General features: G+C 33.5%; 1 protein-coding gene across 2 annotated transcripts; it reads left to right on the top strand.

Moving 5' to 3' along the window:
- The first annotated feature begins 3,876 nt into the window (after positions 1-3,876).
- LOC110426977 (TPX2 (targeting protein for Xklp2) protein family) lies at positions 3,877-5,737 on the top strand. 2 transcript variants are annotated; one of them, XM_089785390.1, is made up of 7 exons: positions 3,877-3,909; positions 4,040-4,099; positions 4,673-4,702; positions 4,829-4,927; positions 5,046-5,105; positions 5,191-5,285; positions 5,395-5,737. In XM_089785390.1, exons 1-7 carry the CDS (start codon positions 3,877-3,879, stop codon positions 5,522-5,524), a joined length of 507 nt encoding a protein of 168 aa, XP_089641516.1. In that variant the 3' UTR covers positions 5,525-5,737. The 2 variants fall into 2 exon arrangements, with proteins under 2 accessions (XP_089641516.1, XP_021298003.1); XM_021442328.1 differs by lacking the exon at positions 4,673-4,702 and having other exon boundaries at positions 3,887-3,909.
- The last annotated feature ends 14,246 nt before the right edge of the window (positions 5,738-19,983 follow it).

Raw genomic sequence — 19,983 nt, 5'->3', positions numbered from 1 at the left:
TAGTAGGCATAATTCTCAAGCCATAAATCTAAATCAAATAATATTCCCTCAAGGATTCAAATCATACTTATCATCATAACATTCTTATGGAACCTTTCTAGGATATGAAATTCAGATAAGGCTATTATAACCCAAAAGTAGTGCTTACAACCAGAATGCTTCTTGGGCATTCTGTTGGCAAAGTATCCATACCACATTCATGGGGTATCGATACTTTCCTTGCAATTTCTAGATTTTAAGCCCACATTTTCTAGATTTGGCTTATTTACTTTGCCTATTTATTCCTTAGCTCATTTCCATGATTTTTAACATATAAGAAACTATTAAATAGGTTCAAATATAAAGTCATATCACAAAATCATCGTAGGCTTAATTCTTAAGCCATAAATCTAAATCAAATCATATTCCCTCAAGAATTTAATCATACTTATCATCATAACATTCTTATGGAGCCTTTCTAGGAGATGAATTCAAACAAGACAAAAATACCATGGACATATTCTAAAAATCTAAAAATGACCTCATCAGAAAGACCCAACTTTACTTAAAAACACCAAAATGCTGTCGACAATCTACAAAATATCCATAAAAAATCCTTGTCAGATCGACATGATTAAAAGATAGAAATGGCCTCAATTTATTATTAAAAGACAAAAGCATCACCAGCATAAAACATAAACTAACATAAATTGAGGAAAATGACCTTAGCATTTCCTAAATACCAAATATATATCTCACATATAAAATTCCTATCATCTTAATAGATAAATATACCCCCCCCCCCCCCCCATATTTAATGGAAACCTGAAAATGCCCTAATTAGTTTTAATAGCACAAAAGCAAATTTCATGAAACAGCTTCATAACATTAAAAAAATACCATATATGTCCCAAAAATCAAGCCAAGTGTCAAACTATAAGGATAGATAGATGTCAAACAACTTAGGAACAACTTAAATATATAGTTATAGATTTTGTCCCTAATAAAAAATTAAACTATTCAATTATTCTATTAGGAAAAGCTGTAATAAGTAAAATTGCCGCCTTTTCAAAGGATTGAAGGTTGAGGGTTTCATCACTACAACATACAACTTGCCCAATTTCATTGCAATGTTGCGGAAGGTGGTTAAGTTCCACACATGAGCCGTTATGCCAGAGCATGAGCGCTAACTTTTAGTGCCAGACCTCTTTTCTTTTCCATTGCCTCCTTTCCTTTTTTTTCTAACTGAATTTCTTGCTTGTAAGTCAAGAGAGAGCCATAGCTTTTGTCAAGACATATAACATTTTGGTTCTTTGCTTCCTCATGGCGGTTAACTTTGGCTTTTACTTTAATTTTTCTTTGCTTCATTTTAATCTTTAAGAATTTGTTTCCTTTCCAATATTTGTTGTTTTAATTCAGTATAGTTTAGTTAATAGAATATCTTGCACTAGGATAACATGGATGCAATCAGGAGCATAGTTAGCTAACTTATATTGGGAGAGTCAAAGACAGAGGAATAAGGGTTAAAAATGTTAAAAAATAATATGTTGAACTTAACCAATAATCAAAAGATTAGAAAAAAAATTTATATAACATGTAAATTTAGAAAAGTAAGACTTACAATAGTCCTTTAGCAAAGTTGTGCTCAACCATATTTCCTATATTCAAATTCATCAATTATTGATTATGTAATGAAAAACATTCATTTCTTTAGAATTGAATCTTGGATATTTTTATTTACATTGCTCTTGTTTATGAGTTGAAGCATTGAGGCTGGTGGCTTAAATGTAGGAGAATCATTTGAATGATAAGCATTTTTTCTTTTAAAAAATTTGTCAATTATTTTTTACTTAATTATACTTTAATTAAACTTGAAAAAAATTAATACAGTTAATATTTAATATTCTTATTTTATTTCTATTTAAACTTATAATACTAAATATAAAACTATAATGTATAAAATATAAATAGTTAGATACGATATCCACAATTAATAATTTTCTCTTATATAATCAACATTGTTAAAAGGTTATATATTCAAGATAATTCTCTTTCAACTAAATATAAAATGTAAAGCTCATAAAAAGATATACTCATGATAATTTCTATTTACATAATCAAGATTACTAAAAAAAATACATTAATTAAATTTTATGTAATAGTTCAATACTACAACTTATATTCAAGAATCACATAATAATTTATTAATTTTTAAAGATTAAAATTATAAAAAATAAAATTCACATAATAAAAAAGAAAAACATGATAAGCAGAAGATAGAATCCATATATGACTTAACAAAAAAGAAAGAAAAAGAATATGATTGATGGGTCATAGAGATTTAGAGAAGAAAATCCATAGAAACTTAGAACATATGAACAAATAGAATAGCACTGAAAAAGATAAGCAAATAAAAATAAAAATTAAAAAAAGATAAAAACCTTTAAAAGTTAAGTAAAACATGTAAGATTATTTTGTTATTCTTTATTTATATTAATTATCAAATAAAAATTATTCTGAGAAGGCTAGTAATGGAATGTTAAAAAATTTTAAAAATTTGACATGATGCACCACGGTCCCCATAACTAAAGGAGGATCCTGAAAATTAGATTAGAAAAGTTGCTCCCAGAATTTTGCCTAACATAGTTTAGTTGTTTTTTAGGGAAAAATAAAATAATAATGTCAACACCAAAACTTGAATGTAAAGAAATGCATTTAGTTAGGTTAATTTTCGAATCAGCACCTAACTAACTGTTTGACATTCCTCTTAACTTGTGATAAATGCCCCAAATCCTGTTTTGCCCTAAAATTGTTAATTGCAATCAAAGGTTGCTTTTATGTCTTGGTTAGATAACGGCTTTACCAAGAAAGAGTGCTTGAAAGCTTGAAAGTGGGTGGCTAACAACCTTTTGGTCGCCTTTTAACTTTATCATTTCAACATAGAGTCAGTTGACCTGTAAAGATGACGTAAAGGAAAAAGCAGCACTGCAGTTTGAGGAGTTGCTGGACTCGCTGAGTTCCCACCACATGATTCACTTCCTCAAAAGTATTTTCCATTAAAGAATGTGTCTGGGTTAATTGACTGGAGACACAAAAGCCTACTTCTATACCCCATTAACTTGCATAAACCTATACTGAGCAACTTTTAATTGTTTATGTTTCATAAACGTGTTTTGATGAAACATTTAAGCCTATTTAAAGACCTATATAAGAGGACCCTGCTAATTAAACTTAGCTTATACCAATACATTAGTCTTTGCCTTCCGGAAGTCTCAGCCAAATGGATCGAATTAAGTGAACCATCGCAAGTGTAGGTCCAAATGTCCAACAAGTTGCTTCTCCGAATAATACCTCGTATATTGTTCAGCAATTAATTAAGTATTCAAATTAAATTTTTATCACAAGCAATTTTGCTAGCACCTAGGTGATAGGGCAAGGTTAATTTTTGGATCCAGTTAGATTTTAAAATTATTGGTGGATATCAGCCCTTAAATGAAGATTTAGTATTGAAACGTACTAGTAGAGGATGGAAACCTAAGGTGAGCTCAGACCAAACATGTGGGGGCAACTATCAATTGTTAAGTCATTAATAACTAAAATACTAATGTGAGATTAGAGATTTTATTAGTTAATCGGATAATTAATAGCAAAAGGCAAGAAGAGATTTATTGTGAAGGAAGTTAGTAGGGAATGGCAATCAAATATGTGTGCATGAGAGGGAGGTTTAATCAGAAAGTTTGGTACCGGAGAGCATGCAAATCCCTTGGCATGCCGGTGATGTGGCAACAGAAAGCACTAAAGATAGACACAGACCTCCAAACTTTGATTTTGTTGTTTCCTTTTGCTCACCATTTAAATCCTCAGTTATGTTGCAAGGAATCAACACCGAGTTCCAACATGGAGAGAACACACACCAAATCTGCATTAAAGGTATATCTTTATATGCTTTCTGAATTAATTAATTAATGTTGCTCCTCTTAATTTCTACTCTTTTATTTAGTTTATTTAATTTTATACTAAATGCGATGCTTGTTTTGCAATTTCTTTGTTTCCTAATAAGTTGGTGAAGAACGGTGCCTCACAGTCTGCAGTTTCTTGGAGTTCTAGCGCTAAAGGAATGGTATGCCGGATGAACCCCCGTTTCTTGTTTTATAGTCCATAAGTCCAGCCGAGGAGCTTAGTTTATAGAGTCAATGGGATTTGGGAATTACATTCTCTTATTGATTTTCTGGGCCAGCGGTTCATTAAAAGCCACATCAAAGTTTTTAAGAAGGTTGCCCTTTCTATATGTACTGTACAAATACATTTACATTAAGGACAGGAATATTGTTGACCACCCAGAAAAAGAAACCAGCATTGAATGTCTTAAAGAATCAAGCAGAGCAACTGGAGGGAAAAGAAGTAGTGTACTACTACTACTACTACTACTACTACTACTACTACTGCTTACTGAAATGAACACAAATTAAGGAACTCCCAATGCTTGAGATCAGAAATATAGAGATAGGAAATCAAGTCTGATCGTTTACACCAACCATAATAATAAAGACTAATAGTAACATCTCTCCAACAAATCAAGACTAGATATAAAGATTGGAAAAGCATGCATCACGGCCTGATGGCTATAATACCTTGGAAATTAAGGCTTGTCTCACTCGAATCAAATTAAGTAACTATTTTTTTCTTTGCGCAGACAAAAGATCTGCTCAAAGACAAATCCAAGGTAAAACAATGCATTTAATATATATATATATATATATATATGTACACACACATATACACTCGATTGTGTACATGTTCTCTCTCTTTTTATATCTCTCAAGCAAAGCTAAATTGTGTGTGTATGTAGGTTACTCCGAAGCCTCCAGCCAAGGAAAATACTAAGCCACTAGATTTCAAGCTTCACACTGAACAAAGAGCGGTTAAGCGAGCTATGTTCAATTATTCGGTAAAGTTTCCTTAATCAACTAGTATCATCAGTTTCATTACATTTTCAATGTATGTAATTCTCAGAATTAATTTTTTTGTACTTAGTTTTATACTTATGTATACAATTATATGTGCAGGTGGCGACCAAGCTGTATCTCTTGGAGTTACAGAAGAAACAAGTAGAGAAATTGCAAAAGGTAAGTAGATATGCATATCTATGTCCAAAATTATGGTTATTAATTAAGGGTGCCCAGACTTGGATGGTAACATTGAGTGGAGCAGATGATAGAAGAGGAAGAGGTCCGCCTGCTAAGAAAAGAGATGGTTCCAAAAGCCCAACTCATGCCTTTCTTCGATAGACCGTTTTTCCCGCAAAGGTAATTAGTGAAGCAAATACATGATAAACGAAATGATCCAATTAAGTGTTATCCAAATAAAGCACAAGTAGGCTTAATTCTAGAGTTTGATTGTACCATTATTTTGCAGATCCAACCGGCCTTTAACCATCCCTAGAGAGCCCAGTTTCCGCAGTGCAAACAGCAAATGTTGGAGTTGCATCTCTGAGAACGAGGTGTATTACTTCCAACATGCTCATGCTTGGAGCCCCATCAAATGAATAACACATGTCAACTTATTTGACAACAAAAGGCATTTCCTAAGCTGCAATGTTGTTAAGGAAAATGGCGTGCATGCATCTGCAGCATGATGTACAATATGGTTAGAGGATGTTCCAGTGCAGTCTTTTTCCTTCTAGACATCAAACGTGACAAGCTACAGTGACATAATTTCCCATAGCCAGAAGCCATTCCACTGGCTTTCATGTACACATATTGGCTCTTACATTCTCCAATAAAGGTCGATTGTATTTTTGTTTTCATTTGTGCCCTCAGAAATTTAATTTTCCCTTTGCACTATCCGTGTTTGCGCCACGGACCCCATTTCCCCCCTCGTGGGCGGCTAACCAGCCAATGAAATAAGCACAAACAAGCAACAATTAAATAGGGAAAAACAAAAATTTGCGGATAGCGAAAGGCGACGTGACTTATGTTACATATCAGTTAAATGACTGTTTCCTTCTCGCGGGACAATTATTTTTGGCTAAATGTCCTATTTAGGACTTAAGGATTAAAAAATAAAGAAATATTTATGGATAGGGACATTTTATTCTCATCAATTTAAGATGTTAGTTTTTCAATTTTGATTATTCAGAGAAACTTGATATTCGAAATTAACTAAAACTTATTGTTAATAGCTGTAATTATTGTGTAAGCATCTAATTTAGTTGTTTCTTGGACTTCTATTGAAATGGAATATCGTACAATGACAACAGCTACTTTTGAAGCATGTGGTTGCCATTTCTCTTAAACAACTTTGATATTGATCATTGATAGATAATTCTATTTTATAGAGTTATTTGCTCTTCATTTCAATATATTTATAGAGATATAACTTTCATGATTACCACTTTACCCGGTTCAACTTAGAAGGTGGTAAAAATTTATGTCGAAGTTGGAGTATTGTAGTAGAGTATGAATGAGCATTATATAGATTTGAGCACCACCACCGCCATGGGACAAATGCCATGGCCCCCTGATTGAAAGGTACACCTCAAGGCGTATAGAAGCTTTAAAGTCGTGGCTACCAAGCACCTAGCACTGCAACACCCAAAGGAAAACTTTGAAAAAAACATTAAAAGTGCTTTGCCTTGTGCCTGTGGTGCCCATTGAAGAAAGAACACTTTGTGTATTGTTTGACTTCTATTGGCCTTAGACTCGAGCTTTATTTAATTGCCCTTTGAGGTGCATGGAAAAGCATGAATTAAGTTGTAACATCCCTATTTTTTTATATGACCTACATGTGATGTTGGCGATGTGATTTGAGGAGTTATTTAGGTTTGGACGAATATAATTATGTCTATGAGGTAAATGACTATGAATGTGGGTGTAAATTAAGAACCTAAATGAACTTATGCAGATGTTTGGCACTTTGACATCTAAGTATGCTATTAAGGTAAATATCAATGAAAATGATGAATTAATTCTATAAATTGAGGATTTGATTTAATTTGATGCATGTTTGAGGATATATGTATGAGGATTTTGAATTATATAAGTTATTTGAGGTATAAGATAAACAGGGAATGGATTTTTTGGTGTTATTTTTAGAAGTTAAAAAGCACTTAAAACTACCTATAGGGTAAAATGTATAGATACATCCCCTCATGTATCGATATATTCTTTGTAGCAAGAACAATATGAGGTGTTTTGGAGGAATTCTATTGAAACGTTTAAGGATGTATTGATAGATTTGGATATTTGATGAACATGTATCAATACATTGTATTAATGTATCGATATATTTGGAGCAGAAGGCACCTAGGACCATTCTGCTCGAAATATATCGATACATTATCTTAATGTATTGATGCATTTATTTGAAATTAGGGCAGATGTATCGATACATTGCCAAATGTATCGATACATAAAAGAGAAAAGGCAAAAACAAAAAAGGGTTTTGGGACCATTTCTACCCCAGTTTCTCTCAGCTTTTTCCCTCTTTCTCTCATTTCCCTCTCTGAACCCTAAGCCCCCAAATAGCATTTGGAACCCTTGGAACTAGATTCAAGCTTCGGAAACCATTCTAGAGGTAATATTTAATATTTTTATTGATTATTTCTTAATTTAATCGATTAAATGCTGAAAAATCCAATTTTCTCCAAATTTGATAATTTTCATTTTTGGCATGGATTGAGGAATTTGGGAGCTAAAATTCATGCAATCCAACTTCTAAGTCATGAGTTAGTTCATTAATAAAGGATTTGAGCTTAAATAGTTGAATGGTTAAGAATTAGTTAATTGTGGAAAAATTGGCATTTCTTTGAAAACCAAGATTTAACTAATAAATGGATGTTTTGATGTGTCTAAAGGCAAATTTGAGCTATTTACTCAAGGGTGAGCTGAAAGATTGTAGGAGGCTAAGAATTGAAGCTTGGCTATGCACATGCCTTAGATTATCAAGGTGAGTGGGATTTAAGTTAAATGCATGTAATGCATAATGCATGATAAGTGCACTACCATGGTACTAGGATAAAAGATGCATACCTAGACAGATGAACTGAGGCTAGAAAACCATATGTGTGTGTATATATGTGTATAAGGTATGCCTAGATGAGAATATCTAGGCTAGAGCAATTATTTGTATGTATATGTATATTTGCCTAGAGGTATGTGCCTAAGCTAGAGAATAAGAATGATTGTATGCCTAAATGAGAATGCCTAGGCTAACTAGTTATTTGAAAGGGAAAATCTGTGTTTGTGTGATTTGTGGTGAACCACATGGTGGCATTGTGTTGGAACCAATGGTATGTAGGATCTAGAACACGAGGCCTACCCATGCTATGATATGAATTATGAATTAAGGACTATACCAAATTATGATAAATGGATTGCTCAGTTAGATATATGGGCACGATATGTATTTAGGTTAATAGCATAACGATTGAGTGATATTAAATACATGAGCCGAAAGGCCATGATTGCTCATGGACATGTTTTATATATGAATGCCCATGTATTTATGGTTGATTTGAGGATAAGTATAAGGTTGTTAAGCAATGATTGCTTTGATTGAATATGATGAATTCCCATGTGTAGTTAATGGCATAAGGGCCTATAGCTTTATTATGTTTTGTTTGATGATGCCTTAGAGACTTAAAGGCAGTTAGAGTTATATCGGGCTTAGAGATGATTGGATCTCATTGAATCTGAATGTGGTCATATGGAATGTGATAGGCACGATGGCTTGATTTATGGTTTTGTGTTTTGTCTAAGGGTTGAACTTTGGACATTGATTTGATTTGAGGTTGAATGGAGTCCTACACCCTGTGACTTTGTGTGTTTGTAGAAATGGTGGTAGGCAAGGATTGTGGTACTGATCCCGCCTATAGTGCTTTGATGCCATTTGTTGAGATTACTCCGGGTGATACAAACGTCGAAAGATTACTTCGATCAATGATATGATTATCTACCAGTTGCTTTGGCATTGTGTGTGATCTGTTCTTCGACCGTTACTTCGGCACGCATGTGATCTATTTCTCTACCTAGAGGCTTTGCCCTGCACATGACTTGTTTCTCTACCAATTGCTTACCATGTGTGATTTGACTATGATAACATGCATAGGGGATGGCATGATCTAATTTGAAATATGAATATGTGGTGACCACTATGAATGATATTTGATGAAAAGCTTGAGATAAGCAGTTTATATTTAAATAAGATTTGAGCTTGTGCTCGGTAACTAAGGTGTGCCTATGAAACTTGGTTTATTAATAGCGACTTTAAAGATAAGTCTTGAATTGATATGATTTGATGTGAGGACATGGAATTTAGGAATTTGTGGAAATGATACGCTATTAAGATGTGATTCGATAGGACTTGATGTGATGAGTTGTGCATATAGGATATTAGGATGATCCTTGTACCTTTGAATTAGAGATGTTTGAATGTGAAAGTCTTATAGCTAGATAAGCTTAAATATAATTTACATATGAAATATTATGTTATGACAATATCCTTTCATTGAGTATTAAATGACTCACCACTTTGTTGTACCATGTGTAGAGAAAAGAAGCTACGGGGGTTACGTGGCAAGTGTCGTCGATTGGATGGACATGTAATTGGCATCTGGTAGGTTTTTATCCCAACGTGTCACTCTGCTGAGTCTATATAGGCCTTCCACCTTCCTAATTTTGTTAGTTGTAAATATGTCAAGCACGATGTGCCATTTGAATTGTATAAGGGTTATTTTGTATGAACTCGATTGACTAGCTAGTGCATGGCCTTACGAACATTTGTATGGACTATGAACCAAGGATAATATAATATATTTGAATTTGTTATGAATATTTGATTTTAAATCCCTTGGCATTTGTGTTATATGATTTTGGACTCTAAAGCTTGCTCGGGTTTAGAGGGCTTCCCTATTGGGCTCCTACATCGATCATGGACCCTCGAATTTGGGTCGTGACAAAGTTAGTATCAGAATGCCTAGATTAGAGTGTCTTAGGTCATTATATGGGTGTCAACGAAGTGTTAGGCTTAGTGTAAAGTCTTGTTCTTGGTTTGTGACTGCAGCACGAATTATGAGTAAGAGGCTGCATGAACTCTTAAGGTTTTAGTAAGCCAGCTTAACCTTTGAGTTTGATTGGTGTCACTTTGGTCCAGGTGAGGATGCCACATCGAGGGATGAGTTACCATTTAAAGGCTTTTAGGGGAAAATGCTTTTAAGGTGATGTTAATGGAAATATGTTCACACAACTTTTGCTCATGATGGGTGAGATGAGATTATTCAGTCCATTAGAACAAGATGGTTAGGTAAGTTTTGGTTTAGGCCTTCGGTAGTGAATTGGATGTTTGAAGTTATGTTATGAAAATTTTTTTGTGTTGATGTTGCACCGAAATGATTCTGGTTTGTTGGAATATTAAAGTTGACACAAGGACATGTGACTGATATGAGAAAGGCACTAAATTATTGGAAGATTGTTCAAAACGGTGTACCAACCTAAATTCTAAAAGTAGTTATCAAGGTGGCATTAGGGGCTTACCTTAGTAAAATTGCTTCTGAAGTTGGAACTACGAAGATGAGCATTGCAATAGATAAGTGAATTATTAGGCATGATAAACTGTTATAGACAATGCATAAACTCATTGAGAGAGAAAGGTTACGATGTGGCCTGTGAGAGGACTTGCCACCAAATGCCATTTTCAAATTACCAGGGGCAATGAATAGATGGAGATTGATAGGTGATTATGATATTTGGTGCGAAGAGAAATATAATTTGATGCTTATGGATGATAAATATTTTGAGTATAACTATTTAGCATTGAAATATGCCTAGAATATGATTTTGGCACACCATATAAATGTGGAGGTTTAAAAGAATGAATTTGTGTGTATGATATGGAAGAATATATCTCATAGGGGAATTTGTTTTAATTGATGGAATATGTGCATAAGTCCATAGGGACCAATGAGCTTAAATGCTCCTAAGCATGAGTGGAATTGTTGAAGTTATGAATGGCTTTGAGAATAACCTTTTGATTTTTAATCCTCAAATGGACTTTTTGTTAAAGATGTGAGCCATGTAGTGGGGAATTGATAGAAAGATACACTCGAGTTGAGTGGACCAATTGAAATTTGAATTGTAGGTAATATTGCCAATGACTTGACATACTTGAAAATGATTTTGAATTTCGGGAGACAATGATTTTAAGTTTATGGCTTAAATTTGAAATATGCTTAGAATTCCCTAGTCTAGTGATAATGGTTTGAAAGAACATATTTCGGGTAAAGTGTTGGTGGTTACAACTATAAGTGTTACCTTATGCCCAAACTTCAGACCCCACCATCAAACTAAGTCTTGACCTTGTCGGAAGGATGATAACGTGTTTGACACAAGTTTGGTAGAGTGGAGATTCCTGCCTTATGACTTTGATATTCCATTAGTGGCTTTAGCACTGGACGATTACTTTGATGTGGGGTCAGTGGTTTTATCACTGGACGTGTTTGTTATGATGAAGCAAATATGCCATTTATGTGAGGAAGATTGCTCTTTTGTATGTACAATGTGGGCAACTTCAATTTGAAAGAACTTTCTGAGATTTGGTTGATTAGTGAATCTGATTGAGATATCAAATATGAGCCTAGATAAGGATGCTGATTACCAAGATGAAAGATATATCTGATAAGATGAAATCGAGCCTAATTAAGAAGTCAAATTTGAATGATTATGATTGGCTTGTGAGCAGCCAGGGTACGAGTATATGCTTGTAAAGAAAGCTATGGATGGTGGCTAAGGGTGGAGCCCTAGAATCAAGTAGTTGTTGCTGTAAGGTTACGTTTGACATAACATGATACAGTGTAGTGCTTTAACAAAAAGAGTATGATCACTGCTTCAGGCATTGAACCATCCATTCTGTGAATGCCCTTAGTGAGGCAATTTGACAAGTTTCTCCCAAGGTAAAAAAGTGCTAAATCTTAAAGAGCTAAGGGATATGTACGAATGTTAGAGTGCTAGATTAATATGTTGTGTAATAATTGGACTTACTGTAAAGATAAGAATACACAAGAATGTGGTTTTGAGGCAATGATTTCTTGCTATTATGTAGACTTGATGATGTTCCAGACTTAATGTGCCTATGAATGTAGGGAACACGAAGGGGAACGATTGCTTGATAAAGATAAGGCAAAAGATGGATTATGATCCATAGCATTTGATGCTTTGATTTGTATGTTGGCTTTTGAAAATATGTGTTGTCAAAGGTAGGGTACAAGTAGACCTTAGTAAATGGAAATGGTGGAGAAATGGCCAAGGCCCATGATAAGCGAGGCATATGAATTACTCGAGGAGTTGGTCGACTACATTGATGGTCTGATTGAATCTCCATTTGAATGCATCCCCTGTGTATGTGTAGACTTAAAAGGGGACAACAATTATTGTTAGGTTTTGGTAAAGGCTACAAGTGGCGTCTTAAGTGTTAGATCATGAATTTTAAGTATGGCCTAGCATCCATAGGTGGATGGTTAGTACGAGCTTGTCACATCCCAATTCTTGAAGGGATCGTGATTTGCGCATGGACCTAGACGAGCATAACTTGTTAGGCCTAAGCAAGCCTCCTACCATAACCTCATTAAACAATTCTTTCTTACATGGGGAAGCATCTTATAATATCCATTTGCACATGGAACCATCATGCATGCATTCATAAAACTCATTATACAATTAAGGAACTTATCAACTTAATTGTATAAGCTCAAGAATTTGATATACATATATATATATGAAAAGTGCCACTATCAAGGTGCACATTAACATTTGCTATCAATGACAGCCGCGGGTAACCATGTAGGCTCTCGAGACTTTATCATAATCTCAAACATAACATTATCAATTTAAAATGCCTAACATTGGCAACATTAACATAAATGTTTTCGTAGTTTGTAAACATAAACATAAAGTAAAAAACTGACTCATTAGTGGAATGTAACTAACCCTCTAGTCATCAAGTGGCTACTAGACACCTACCAAAGAATGACGATCAGACACTAGTATCCGTAACATTGGCTGCTATCAGACAATATCATTGATTTGCAACAAAATAAATGGGAAAAATAATGTGTGAGTCACAAAGACTCCGTAAGTGGATATGAGAAGGAGACAAGCCAAGGGATAAGAGTATTTCGTAAACATGCACTTGTAATCTCATGTCTTACATAAACAATTTGATCATAGAATTCATAAAACATGTTATTTGAACACTTTTGAACAGTATTCGTATGAAAACACGTCAATATGTACCTTTGGGACTCTTTCACTTTTGAAATTCTCATCAAATTCAATCAAACAACCTATTCTACACCAAAACTATCAATACATTCTTGAATGTATTGATACTTTCATACATCTATCGATACATTAGTAAAATGTATCAATACATTTTACATAGAAAGCTTCCTAAAGCAAACTGTTCGGAATGTATTGATACGTAACCCATATGTATCGATACTTTCAGCCTAGAACTTATGATTCCTTAAGTTCCCTTACCTCTTAGGACTTTCTCTAAGGCTTAATTTTCTTCACTAACCACATTTTCATGTCAACATAGAGTACAAATTATGAACAATACTCAAACAACATTAGTATGCAACATGCTATAAACATAATAATTATGATCATTCCATTAACATTAAACTCATACTTTGCGATGGTAAGTCCCCCATCAGCCTTGGGCCAGCAACGTACATTCCTATTGCACCTTGGGCATTTTATAATGCATCATAGGAGTAAAGTCATTACTTGCACCCCGTGAGAATGGTATCAATTGCACTCTTTGAGTTCTCATACTCATAGGATGCAGTATGTGGAATGTCCTTCATATACATGCTTACTCATCTCATATGGTATATGGAATTCATCATATACATATTCTCATGGCATTTATCATGCTTGCTCAATCATCTCATGTAGTATATAGAATATACATTATATACTTAATCTCATGGCATTAATCATGCATACTTAATCACCTCATATGGTATATGGAATTTACATCATATACACAATCTTATAGTATACATCATGCATACTTGATCATCTCATATGGTATATGGAATTTACATCATATACATAATCTTATGGCATTTATCATACCAAACATTCACATTATAGCATCTATAAATAAGCATATAATATCTCGTCCCCACATTACTCTAAAGACCGGAGTAATCGATGGACTTCAAACATAAGGTGCTTATCTCCCCTTGTTGAAAACTTATAAACAGTAGAGTACTTACATACATGGTAGATTCGTAAACCATTTAAAAATATTGCATCAATCATATCACAAGCTCTAAGAATTTAATTTTCTTAGAAAATCATTTTTCATTCTTGAAACTCAAATCCTTTGACAACCACTTTAGAGATATTATTTCAACATACATAAATAATTGTTTTTATAGAAATCATGCTAGTTTTACATATCAAAATAATTTGAAAGTGGTGTATCCACTAACCTAATTCGAGAGTTGATTCCTAACTCCCATCACAACTTCTTTTCGGCATTATTCGTGGAGTTTTCAAGTGTTCCTATCATACAACAATTATCACAATCATTTTTTAGAATAAGAAATTCATAATAATCATTCTAGGTACTTTCGAAACTACTCGATTTTGGCTAAACTAATTTTCTAGCTAAAACCCATGCTTAGAAACCCATAATTTTTTCATTTTTACCTTAGGTGAGCTTAGATGGTTAAGCAAATCATAAAACTTTTAAACTTTAATCACCAACAAGAAAAATCTTGGCAATAACACAACTATTTAAATTTTGGAAATCCAAAGCCAAAAGATTTAAAAGTTAAAAATGTCATCTTATTCCATAAAAACCCGAAACTAAGCTTTAGAATCATAAAAATTAAATTTTAGGTTAAAAATGAGTTGGAAGAGCTTTGGAATAGGTGTTTTACCTTGCAAATGCAATTAAGGGTTGCCAACCCTCGAAAAATGTGATATATTTATAAGCCAGGGTGTGCAAAAATGTTTTTATCCCTTTTATTTTTCTGAAATCGACTAAATGTATCAATATATTGGCCCATGTATCCATACATTTGGTTCTAGGAAAAATGTATCGATACATTATGAACATTTATTGATACATGTTCATCAGAAACCAAATCTAGGCTAAATGAATTGATACATCATGGAATGTATTGATACATTTGAGAAAAATATAATTTTATGAGATAGATTTCCTATAAAACTTACCCAACTTATTTACATTAAATATCATTTAAGTAAATGTCCTCTTTACTTTTTACTTTCCATTTACTTAAGATATCTAATGTAAATAAGCAAACAATCCCCCATTTGGATTCAATAAAAATATCAAAAAAATCAAAATCCAAAAGAATCAAAATCTAAATTTTGCTTTCAAGAACAAAATCAAAAAGTTTAACTGAAATTAAATTTGTGGCCCTCATTTGCCATAGCAAAAATATTTCAAAAATTACAAAAAATAATTTTTGATCATCTAAAATTCAAGGGAATCATTACTACTATTTTTTTTTATTTTCAAAAGATTGTTTTATAAAAATCACATATTTTGGCCCCTTCTAAACTTAGAAAATTTTCTACTTCAAAAGTGACAAACAATAAAAAGTGTCAATAATTCTTTTAAAGGTTCTATCTAAGTTTGATGTTCAAAACATGTAATCTATATGCTCACCTAAGGATTTCCTAACTTATCCTTTTACTCAAAGTGGTGTTTCACATTCTCCCCCCTTATGAAAACTTATCCTCGAATTTAACTAATGCACTAACCTTTGTGGAATAAGTGAGATGCTTCGCTCGCATGTCATCCTTGGCTTGCCAAGTCACCTTTTCCCTTGAGTGATTATGCCATTGTACCTTAATTGAGGCTATTTGTAATGACTGCTCCTCGATCACTACTGACGTTCGAGTCTTGCGGGAGAACCTGCCAAGTCCCGAACAAGCCTTACTCAAAACATTAGCTATTACTTCATTTTCATACCATCAATCTATGAAATTACTTTGATCCATAAAACTATTTGTAATAAGAATTGGACAATAATATTTATAAATTGACTAAACCTTTATTCCACATAATCGTAAAATTAATACATCAAGACTTATATTCTCCAAATGTACATTCATATTGACACTATTATGTAATTTCATAACAAATTACACTATGACAACTCGACCTTTAGCAGCGAAACGACTCGGAATAAAGTGCTATGAGATGCCTTTACCTATCCGCGGTGGACTGAAAATGCCTATAATTGCACTCTAGGCTGATCACTATGTGCAAAAAGGAAATAAAGGGGTGAGTCTCACAGACTTAGTGATCATCAGCTCCGTGTGTAGGGCGTAGATGGGAAACAAGTATAAGACAGATAAATTTGAACGATAAAACCAAAATAGGTATAGTAATCTTAGAAAAATCAAATCACTAGTAGAATGTTTGTGCCTTGTAAAAATGAAGCTATAAACATCATTACAATATTTCACTTGGAAAAATGGTGCCGAAAACAAATGTAACAAAATCGAGTTTCAACATTAAAAACATTGCTAGCCAAATAAATAGGAATAACAATATAAAATATGCACGCTCCCAAAATGTGTGGCATGTAAAGAAATCAAAGTGCACAGTCACGTAAACCATCTCATATTCGTCAAGTAAGCACTGAAAGCTTTTATTCAAACAAAAGGTGCCAGAAAAAAATCTTAACTCTCCACCATGCAAAAGAGTATGCGTTGAAAACTCATAAGGCTCTCGAGTAGGTAAGAATCGTAATCACTTATGAATCCACTTCCACGTAATAACTTATGGGATCTCTGCTCCACCGGATCCCCACAACCATAGCAGTCTTGACGATGTTGGTCGACATCGAAGAAATCAAGCGGTCGCAACCACTAATATTACTTGTGGCCTAGCGACATATAACAACCTGTGGACTTGCCACGTATATCACAGACTATGACCCTAACCATTTGTAATAGGCCGTCCGCAACCCAAAGGTTCTTTAGCTAGATCTCACTTGTGCACAAGAGTCACACTATCCCGATGTGATATTCGCCCTACTCTCGATGCTTTCGTTTTGTCAAAATCATTTTCAAAATCAAATCAAGTTTTTCGAGGCTTTTCCTTTATATCATTTGAAATCAAAGTTCAATAATCCTTCGAATTGTTTTTCATATTAAATGGCATGGTGTTAACACTTCGTACAAATATCGGAATAAAATCGGTGCTTAAAACTTGCATTTTAAATCATTTAACAAAAGCATTTAGCTATGCATATCACACAAAAATTCAAGGCACGGATTTTGATGCAAACATCGTGAAAAGCTTGTTTCTAGGTTTCTAAAATTTTTTACATTTATAGCTTATCTATAGATATATCCAAAACACTTTAAAAACACTTACATCCACAATTTCCTATGGCTTCTACCAGCTCATGTTTTCCACAATGGTAATATATAAATCATTGTAAATCCATTTTAAAATTGACCTATCAAGGCTAACAACTCATGCTATCCATAAATGTTCTTATGAAAAACCAACAACCTTTATTAATGTAAAACAATATATAATACAGTGATTTTAAAATCTGCACCCCCTATTCACCTCTCAATGGCAGGATATCACTTCGCCACTTATCCAGTTATGTTTCCTCCCTTAATTAATCACCATGGTATCTCTTTCCTACTTGCACATTTCCTAGCAATAAACCAAGCTTAATGTACTTAGTATTGATGATTCTCACTTTCCTTTCTCAATCAGACATTCATCATCATTTTAATAACTTACATTATGCTAGAACGTCTTTCTTTCTTACTTAATCTTTACACATTCATGTACATTTTGACATATTTTTACTAATGGAATTCATATCTCTTACTTGCATAATTCTTTACGTTATGTGTACCGGCAACTTATTTGTATCATTAAGTGCCCATTTCAACCTTTCTAAGTAATTTTCATCCAAGTGCATTTTATATTTTCATAACATTAACTGTATATATATATATATATATGGCAACAACAGCCATTCCCAATTTTCTTAATCATTTCAAGTTCACATGCACCATTACCTATCTATTTTCGATGCTTTATTTCTCAATCCACCATTCACATTATTCCTCCTTATTCTTCCGAATAACATAATAAGCAAACTCGATATTCTTAACTAGCTCATGCATGTTAGATTCTTTCAACAACCATATTCATTTTCAACATACTACCTCTAAACATAACATCAATTTCCATTCATCTTATATCAACGTTCTCAACATTTTTAAATCTTTCACAACAACACATATCCACCATTTTTATTCACTTCATTTTTAACTCTCAACTAGCATAATTGCTTCCTAACCATACTCAAAACATCTTACCACCATTTTCACTTTGCATGCCTTACCTTAGTGATGGATTAGACCTTGCATGCAACCTTATTGTTCTTCCAAGGTTCCACTCACCAAGTTGCTAACATTTTACACAATCATTTCCTCACAATAATCAACTAACCGTAGGCCTCAAAACATAGTGTTAAGCTTACCCCTTTCCTTTCACTTGGCATCCACCATGCATCCATGGTTTTGGATGGCTTGCATGTCACCAAAATTTCTCCAATCAAGTTGATCTTTGCAGCTACAAGACATCCCTCTTAGTCATCAACCCATTTGCAAGGATTAATCAAACTAAAACCAAAACCTTTACCTTTGCTTGCTTAAATTGCAAAACCGAGCTTTACACTTCCTTCCGCACTCCACAACTTCTCTCTTGAGTGTTGGAGACTCGTTGGTTACTAGAATAGCACAAGGCTACAAGATGAAGGAGGAATCCTCATGGTTTCTCTTGATCTAGTGCAAACCGAGCCTTTTCTTCTTTTCTCTCTTTTCTTTCTCTTTTTTCCTTCTCTTCTCAGGTGGAATTCTATCCAGCTTCTTTCCTCTCTTCTCTTCACTAAATGACTGGCCCTCAAGCTTCTCCTAAGTTCCCCTCACCTTTCTCTTTCTCTCTTAAAACTTAACATTTATATGGCCACCCATTGGGCCAATCATATTTCATGCACAAAGTTTTCCTTTGTTTTCATTTGGCCACCCTCATAAACCAATCAAAATACATGCAGTTTTATTCTTTTTATTTTATTTGGCCACCTTGCCATCCAATGGTGCTTCATGCACTAATTTTCTCCCTTGTCCATTGTCCAATATATATCCTCACTATACTCTCCATTTAATCTCCCTTTATTTATTTATTTCATTCACCACCTTATTCCTCCAATCACCTTTCATGCACAAACTTTATTTTATATTTTATTAAGTCATTCTGCAAACCATTCAAGACACATGTATCTATGTCTCCCTTTCCTCACTTGGCCACTCAATGCACTAATCTCTTTACATGCAAACAAGTTTAAGCCTATCTTTTTTTTTTACTTCACATGAAACGGGCCCCACATGTTCCCCACTAACTTTTTCTTTTTTTCATGCTATCATTTGTATGTAATAGTAAATTTTATATATACATCTTATTATCTCATATAATCTAACTTCTTTTGGTTAGTTAATGTCCACTTAGCTTCAAATATTATAATTGCACATAGGTCCTCAACTTTTCCTTATTTACCATTTATCCCACTAAATTTTTCATTCTTGCAATTTGGTCCTTCAATCATTTTTTTAAAATTCTAATTTCCTTTTATGTTTCTTCCTTTACACGTGTACAAATAAAATATCTAAATTGTACTTCACCAAAATGTCACCATAATATTTAAATATATACTTACTCGCTCTTATTTTATTAAATAAAGGCATGCGAGCCCCACCTATGTCATTTTTCTTCGAAATTCATTGTCACTTCTTCTTCCCCACTTAGATTAGTCATATACTCCTTCTTTATGACTAATTTCAACCACAAATAAAATATTAATATTTTAATATTATTTTGTTAATAAAATATTATTTTATGTCAAAATCCTCCACTTGACTC

This window comes from Theobroma umbraticum, unplaced genomic scaffold (assembly GCF_002168275.2).
Source record: "Theobroma umbraticum cultivar Fairchild unplaced genomic scaffold, ASM216827v3 scaffold_239.1, whole genome shotgun sequence".
Lineage (NCBI taxonomy): Eukaryota > Viridiplantae > Streptophyta > Magnoliopsida > Malvales > Malvaceae > Theobroma > Theobroma umbraticum.
Note: the sequence above shows the minus strand (reverse complement) of the source record. Positions and strands in the feature narration are given on the sequence as shown.